This window comes from Hordeum vulgare, chromosome 5H, assembly GCF_904849725.1.
Source record: "Hordeum vulgare subsp. vulgare chromosome 5H, MorexV3_pseudomolecules_assembly, whole genome shotgun sequence".
NCBI classification, from domain to species: domain Eukaryota; kingdom Viridiplantae; phylum Streptophyta; class Magnoliopsida; order Poales; family Poaceae; genus Hordeum; species Hordeum vulgare.
The window spans coordinates 517,910,046-517,918,675 of record NC_058522.1 but is presented as its reverse complement, the minus strand read 5'-3'; the positions used below and the strand labels follow the sequence as shown (position 1 = coordinate 517,918,675).

At 46.6% G+C, this 8,630-nt stretch overlaps 1 protein-coding gene across 1 annotated transcript; it reads right to left on the bottom strand.

The window, feature by feature from the left end:
* LOC123451807 (SKP1-like protein 1) lies at positions 1-633 on the bottom strand. The gene has a single exon (XM_045128349.1). The coding sequence runs from the start codon at positions 535-537 to the stop codon at positions 1-3; it is 537 nt and encodes a 178-aa protein (XP_044984284.1). The 5' UTR covers positions 538-633.
* Between the last annotated feature and the right edge of the window lie 7,997 nt (positions 634-8,630).

Genomic DNA, 8,630 nt, shown 5'->3' with positions numbered 1-8,630 from the left:
TTAGTCAAAAGCCCACTGGTTCTCCCCGCGGATCTCCGCCTCCTCCTCGGGCGTGAAGTCATTGGCGATGTTGAAGATCTTGCGGATCTCCTCAACGGTCTTACTCTTGAGCATGTCGGCAACAGTCTGGCAAGTAAGATCCAGCATTCCCTTGATGTTGAGGTAGTTTGCAGCGAGGATGAGGTCGAAGAGGGTGGCCTGGTCGACCTTGACGAACTCGGCGTCAAAGCTCCTGAGATCCTCGGTGGGGGTGGCAGGCTCCTCATCTGCAGGAGAGGCGGAGGAGCTAGCGTCGCCGGCGGCGCCGGAGTCGGTCGGCTTAGGGTTGGCCTGGAAGTGCTTCTTGCAGTACTCGATGACCTTGGAGAGGATCTTGGCGTTGACGTTGGGAAGCGGGATTCCGTTGTCCGCGCAGCCGTCCTCGATCATGTGGCGGATGGCCTGCGACCCCATGGCGGCCGTCTCCTCGATCTCGAATTCCTCGCCGTCCAAGCTCTTGAGCATGATCATCTTCTTCTCGCCTTCCTCGGCCACCATTGATCAGAAGTTTGGGATGCGAAATGAAACCCTGTACTAGCAACGATCGAAAGACGGGAGCTTTTCGCGTTTTGGGCTAGGGTGGGGAACCGGGGATATTTATTGTGGCCGATGAAGGCCGAGACTACGATGAACTCGGGGATATTTATCGTGCTACTGTCGTATTCATCGCGGAGTTGGACTCGGGTTTGAATCCATCACAGCGTCGTGTCTGGTCAACGTGTCTACTAGTCTCCAAAAAAAGTCTCTATATACATAGTTTAAAAACCTCACCGAAAATCAAACCGAAAGGTTTTTGATTCAGGTTTTTATCAGTCGGACCGTCGGTTCACCGGTTTGATTGTTGTTTTTTTTAAAGTAATATATGTTCTAATATAACGTGAAACAATGATCAAATAAAATTGTTTTCATGTAGTGAACAACAAAGTTGCAAAGTTGAGTTGATTATAGGGTCGTGGGCCGGCCTCGCGTATTGCTCACACGAACTGGGATCGAATCCCACTTCTCCCAATTTCTATTAAAATATTATCTTGGTTTAGTGACCCGGTTTTTCACTGGTTTTCTAGAAAACGGCTGGTTCGACCGGTTTTCTTCGACCCGATTGCAGACAATCTTATGCACTCACTTCCTATATATAAAATTGGTGTCGTCGTTGATCCATCCGCATAACAGCATCAGACCCTACAGACAGTGCAATAAACCTAATGCGTACACCACATACACACGTTTTAGAAACCATCATCGTCATCGAACCGTTGACCCATCTTTGAAAAAGAGATCTGCATCATCCTTGCCAGTCTGGCAATCCGTCGATGCTATCACGATGCCCAACGACACCACCTCCCTACGCTCGTCGTGGTCATCGCCGGCACACCGCAACACCAAGCTGCCAAGTACCACCAGCTAACACAGCTTGATGTCTCTGGATGATCTGTCATGCATAACACCTGCCGAACAGGCATGTCACAACGTAGCACCTGTCGGCTAGTCATGACTTTACATCTCGACTGAAGCTCCGTGCAAGACGAAGCCGCTCCACCTCTTGCCTATGTCTTCCAGTGCTGCTCCACAAATGATGCTCCTAAGACAGAAACGACACCGCAATGTCGCCATCGTCCGATCTAGAAGACCGAATCCTAGGGTTTCCCCCGAAGAAGCACGCATTAGTCAACATTAGTTACACGATGATGCCTTCATCAAGATAACGGCGTAAAACGCCGCCATCGCGCGCCTCAGCTAGGGCTGCAAGAAAAGCTCGAGGCTCGTGAGCCGCTCGAGATCGACTCGTTTTTTGGTTCGACTCGAGATCGACTCGAAAAGAAATGAATTGAGTATGAACACTATGTGTAGCTCGGTCAAGAAATGAGCCGATCTTGAGCCAATACTAGCTCGCTCGATTTTAGATCGATAGCTCGGCTTAACATCATCATGTTAAATGATCGTGTTATATATTAAATAGAAATAGAATGATTTATTATCATATATGTTGTCCATGATTTTTCTCCATTTTATTTACTAGGAAACATGGAAGTTTAATTAAGCGTAGAGAAAATTTAGGCCTTATTACCATATGTCATCGGGTGTGTGTTAATATTCTGTTTCTTTTGGTCCGAATTCCCAAGCATATTCTCCTTGGTTTTTCCATCTTTCTTCCAGAAAGACCATCATTTGCTGCAAGATGAACTGTTTGAAGAATGACATGACGACTGTACAATCGATTGAAGTAAGCCCTTTTCCATTTTCACGTTGAATGATATTTGAATACATATGCGGTTCTTTCTCAAGATCTGAGTTATGATTATACTATTCACGTGTAAAATACTTTTGGATAGGGTGCATGTAATTCAGCGTACTGTAAGACGAAGTGAACGTTTCTTTTACGGTCTCATTTAGCTTGAAAGTAACTCGAGAACGACTCGAGATCGTTACAAGTTAAGCATGAGTCATTTTTTACGGCTCGATCTTGAGCTTCACTCAGTTTGAGCTCGCTCAAATTTTAATATGAACTGAGTCGAGCCAAGTACAACTCGCTCGAACTCCACTCGTTTGCAGCCCCTAGCCTCAGCTCGGTTTTCACCGGCAACTATGTCGCCCAGACTCATAGATGGGACTAGAAGACGGATCTCGAGATCCGACCACCCAACCTCAGGATGATCACCTTCGACGGAGGAGAAGACCACCATCGCCAAGCCCAGGATCGCCTCCCTGGATGCTCGCATGATGCAGATCAAGACCAAGAGTGCCACCGTGATCCGAAGTCGAATTAGAGGTCGAGCGGCCGCAACATGGCCGCCAACGCCACCTGCCTCTATGACTATGGACCCGCTGCCACACTTTAGCCGTCATTGTCTGCCATCACAGCAAAGGAGATCAAGATCAAAATTGCCGCATCGATCTTGAGCAGCGGACGCGCGAGAAAAAGGCCGCCTCTGCCAAGCTGCTCGGGCTTTGGCATGGCCTTGTCGCCGACAACGGCAAAGAAGAGAGTGATGGCGGGGAGGCACCGGTGTGGCGTAGAAGCTCCACAAGGGGGCGGGCGGCGGTGGTAGATTGAGGCTCTACTCCTCTTGGTCGCTTGTTTCTCCTTTTGATCCTTTTTTTTACATCCATTGTGATTTGTTCATGTCTTTATTTGTAGTTGATGTTACACGTGTGACGTTATTGTACATATATTCCTATTCATGTAGTATGCTAGGTTGTTGCATGCTAATTATTGTTCAAATAATGAATTATTTAAATGAAATTAATCATGAATTTTCCTAATATTCCAACACTACATACGCACAACTCATCTGTAGAGATACACAACAGAGCGTTATGAATTACTGAGTTTTACCATATGGATTTTAAAATAGTAACAAGTAGATAGCCCGTGCGTGAACGGGTCCATGACTAGCTCTTCAGTATCCATAACTTTACAATATTGCCCAGCGCAGACAGATGTCTGTTGCGGCAGTGCTACGTGAGACTCGTCTAAACATTCAGTTTCGTAGAGCTTTGATTGGTAATAGATGGGTTAGATGGCTGCATCTAGTCAGAAGGCTCATGGATATTAGCCTCTCTGACTGCCCTGATAGTATTCGTTGGAGGTTGACCACCAATGGTACATTCTCAGTGAAATCAATGTATGAGCATATTATTGATTCTTCACCTATTCCAAAATCAATGCATATGTGGAAGGTCAAAATTCCACTTAAAATAAAAATCTTCATGTGGTTTGTTCACAAAGGAGTTGTTTTAACTAAGGATAACTTGGCCAAGCGAAATTGGAAAGAAATTCGAAGATGCAGCTTTTGTCAGACGCATGAAACTATTAACCACCTCTTTTTGGATTGTCCTATGGCTAAACTCTTATGACCCTCAATCCATATTACTTTTAACATTGTTCCGCCTACTAGCATTAACATGTTATTTGGGACGTGGCTGGAAGGGGTTAATGTTTTTTACGTCAAACTAATTCGAGTTGGAACTTGTGCTCTTTTGTGGGCTACATGGAACTGCAGAAATGATCTAGTTTTTAACAGACAACACTATATTAATTTTTTGCAGGTCATCTTCAGGGCTACCGCCTTGATCCGCACGTGGTCCTTACTCACCCCTGTGGAAACCAGGGAGCCTTTGGTTACTGGGTGTGTCCGATGGGAGATGGTAGCTCAGGGTATCTTCAACCGATATGGATGGCGGCATACTGATAGGATAGGTCGACAGTCATCTAGGCTTATTGATATCATCGGTGTTGGCGTTATGATCGCCTTGTAAATCCTTTTTTATTTTCTGTTTTTGGGACTACTTTGTACTTCTTTCAGACTGGTTTCATATTTAATAAATGGCTGCATGCATCACTCGATGCAGAGGCCGGGGCGATGCTTCCTTTTCGAAAAAATGACTAGTTTACATAATTAGGTGTTTATCATTGTGGCAGACACTAATCGGAAGTGCTCAAGTTCTATGGTGCCATCAATGCAAGAATGTACTTGTAACCAACGCCATACTATAGCTATCAAACCACAGTTCATACACATGCTTCTCCATAATCACTAGTGGAGACAGGGCCTATAGCCCCGGCCCGTAAGGGGCTTTAGTCCCGGTTCATCAACCGGGACTAAAGGCCTAACCTTTAGACCCGACCCTGTTACAAGTCGGGACTAAAGGTGCTCCACGTGGGCGTCTCGTAGCGCCCCACGGGCAGGACCTTTAGTCCCGGCCCGTGTACGGGCCGGGACTAAAGATTTTCAGATTTTGTTGGTTTTGGGGGTTTTTTTGAATGAAATTATTTTTGGGTTTTAGGGGTTTTAGGGTTTAGGTGTTCGGGAGATTAACGTGATGCCTCATTTGGTGTTCGGGAATTAGTTTTCATATAATTTAAATAGAAATAATTATGCGTATATATATAAGATTAACTTATCTTACAAGCGAGCATATATATACAATTATATGCAGATCTGAATTATCGAGACTAGAGCCCGTTTATTCGATTACATGGACGAACATTAGTAATGGCCCCTATTTACACTAAATCGTCATTTGTCATCTATAGCTTCCGTCCTCAGAAATCTCGCAAGCTCCTCTGCAACAGCAATCGCGCGTTGCTCTGGTAGGACCTTCGTCCTCATGGCCGTGTGCTATATAAGAAGAGGAGATGAATATGAATATCAATCATGATAACAAAGAATGACGGGTAAAAATAGAGGTGTGAATGTTCATTGCTTACGTCGAATCTGTGATCCTTGAGATCAGAGGTAAACGTGCGAATGGTCTCGCAAACATAGTATCCGCATAGATGCGTTCCCCGTGGCTGCTGGTCGCACTTTACGAGAATAGAATATATATAATCAAAATAATAATCTAGCATCATAAATGTATTGAAAATTAATAGAAGTATATCATACTACTACTTACCTGAGCCGCTCTAAAGGTCAGCTTCTCAGGAAATTTACCGGGAGTCACGCACTTGAACCGCTTCCAAACCCTGCCCGATAAGGATAATGATTTGCTAAGTTTTTCATTAATTGATATATCAGAAAATCATCGAAAGAGACCGATAGAGCGCAAAAATGATTAAAATTACCCTTGGAGCATGTCCTGCAAGCTTTGGAACTGTTCCAAGGGTCTCGATAATGGGTCGAAGGCATCAATTCTTCCCTTATCAATTTGAATGTCCAACAGAATCCAATGAAAGCTGCACATGTATATGTATGTATGTATGTATATATATATATATATGTGTGTGTGTGTGTGTGTGTGTGTGTGTGTGTGTGTGTGTCAGTAACTTATCAATTACACTTATAAGTGAATGGACACAACAGAGTAAAGACCCTCACTTGAAGTTGTATGGAAACAGTATGTGGTCATAGAAATTTTGATCTGTTAAAAACCTTAGAAGGTTTTCCTCCGTCTCCTTGGGATAACTAGTTAGCTCGCTATATGTATTTTATCTGGGTCAATAAACCCAATATTTATGATGCTCTTACTTTTACACTCCAGAATCTTCATTCTACATAATAGAATACAAGTTATATATAGACAATGAATTGAAATAAATAAACAAGTTATATGTAGACAACGAATTGAAAAACTTACAGACAATAGCAACTCATAAGCGATTTGTCGAGGGCGTCGCCATTGTACATCTGGAAGAGTTCATCAAAGTCGATATGGATTTCTTCGAGGCGGCCGTAGTACTCCTGTGGGACACTCAGCACGATCATCATTCTCCCATTCTTTGATTCACTTAAGTACCATTTATGCAAGTAACGCATATTTGTTGGGAGATCATCTTTGCTGACCAAAGGCTCACCCATGACAAACTTTGGCTTAGGGGCTACCACAGCCTTGGGTATCTTGTCGTCTTGGAAAGACAACAATTCTTCAACCGAGATACCACATGCAGCCGCCAACTCCTTTGCTCTTTCTAAAGCTAGCCCCTGCACCGGAGGGGGAACATTCTTGGTTAACACCTTGAGGGGTGGGATCGACTGTTTGGCCTGTTGTCCAAGCTAAGGAACGTCTTATTTTTTCTTGCTTGTTGTTGAACTGCTCTTTTTCACTTCCTTCTGCAATGTGCATGTATAGTCATCAGGCTTATGGTGTAAGTCATAAGGTCTGATAGGAAGATTAGCATGACGTACCTTTGGGAGGGGTGACAGTTTGCACTTTGGGGTGCTCTGTGGCTTAGGAATCGTCGGCGGAGCGTTCTTGGTGGCACGCTCCCGCTTTGTATCCGGAGCGGGCGGTGGCGGAGACGGACGACCCAAGTCCGGCGGCGGTGATCGAGATCTGCTCTTTCTCACTTCCTTCTGCAATGTGCGTGTATAGTCATCAGGCTTATGGTGTAAGTCATACTGTGATGGAAGGGTCGTGAAGTATTTTGCAAATGCTACTTGCTTCTAGGTGTATTCCGCGCGGGGCTCGGGTTCCTTCTTTTTCATCTACGCATCATGATGTTCCTTTGCTATCCTGGCGTTTTCCTCGGGGGTACGATCATAAGGTCCGATAGGAAGATTAGCATGACGTACCTTTGGAAGGGGCGACCGTTTGCGCTTTGGGGTGCTCTGTGGCTTCGGAATCGTCGGCGGAGCGTTCTTGATGGCACGCTCCCGCTTTGTATCCGTGGCAGGCTCAGCCTTTGTATCCGGAGCGGGCGGCGGCGGAGCGTTCTTGGTTGCACGCTCCCGCTTTGTATCCGTGGCAGGCTCAGGGATTGTATCCGGAGCGGGTGGCGGCGGAGCGTTCTTGGTGGCACGCTCCCGCTTTGTATCCGTGGCAGGCTCAGGGATTGTATCCGGAGCGGGCAGCGGCGGAGCGTTCTTGGTGGCACGCTCCCGCTTTGTATCCATGGCAGGCTCAGGGTTTGTATCCGGAGCGGGCAGCGGCGGAGCGTTCTTGGTGGCACGCTCCCGCTTTGTATCCGTGGCAGGCTCAGGGTTTGTATCCGGAGCGGGCAGCGGCGGAGCGTTCTTGGTGGCACGCTCCCGCTTTGTATCCGTGGCAGGCTCAGGGTTTGTATCCGGAGCGGGCAGCGGCGGAGACGGACGACCCAAGTCCGGCGGCGGTGATAGAGATGGACTCGTGTTGTGCTAGCCGACGTCATGTGGAGGGCTTGGAGGTAATGGAGGTGTAGGTGACCTGCGACGACTCGGAGGCGGTGTTGTCCTTGGGGCCGAGCCTAGAAGCTTGATGTAGTTCTTGTCCCATAGGATGACTCCACCCAGTACTTCTCCGAGTGTCCTCTCATCTTCGGGTCCAGATATGTCGAGCTCCATATCATTAAACCCCGTCATGATTTCATCCACCCCGACTTTAGCAAAGCCAGCTGGAATCTCACGGCCATGCGAGCGTGCATTAGGGCCAGAAGGTAAAGCTTGTCCGACGGCCACATTCATGGATATGTTCTTGAATTTCTGATGAAGTTCACATGATGTTGAATCCTTGATTCCATCCACGGGGTAGCCGGGACCGCCCTCTATCATTCTTCGTTCATCGTCGGGCGGGGCCTCAGATTCAGCCACGCCGCTTTTTCGCTTAGATGGGGCGCCGGTAATATCAAGTGCAGGATCTTCCTGGCGCGCTACTCCTCTAAGCTCATCAATCTGCTTTTGTTGCTCGTTAATCCTGGCAAGCAACTGGTTGAACTTGTCATTCTCCTCATCCTGCTGCCGCTTCTTTGCTCTCTCTCGGCTTCTGTAAGTGTCTTGGTCTCTAGCAAACCCAAGCCACCACGGGTAAGATGGACCGAAGCCTCGCGTTCGTCCTCCATGTTCGTCATTGCCGAGGACCAGTGTGAGCAAATCTTTATCTCTATCTGCAGTGAACTTTCTTTGTCCCTCCTTAATTTCTTTCACTATCCTTTTCCAATTCTCCCTGGGTATCCTAAGATTGTCATTGCAGATGAGGTCCCCTATTTTTTCGTCGTACGACCCACCATGCGCAAGGAACCAATTTCTTGCTCTCAGTTCCCACTCATCATGGAGTGGTTCAGGTACGATGCCTTTATCTATCAGATCTTGCTCTTTCTTTTCCCACTTTGGGATGGCAGTCTCATAGCCCCCTGGCCCCATCTTGTGGTGATATTTCTTCTTGTCGGCATTTATCTT

Bases quoted from the DNA above. Each gene is read 5' to 3' on its own strand.
- LOC123451807 (XM_045128349.1), bottom strand. From the start codon at position 537: ATGGTGGCCGAGGAAGGCGAGAAGAAGATGATCATGCTCAAGAGCTTG.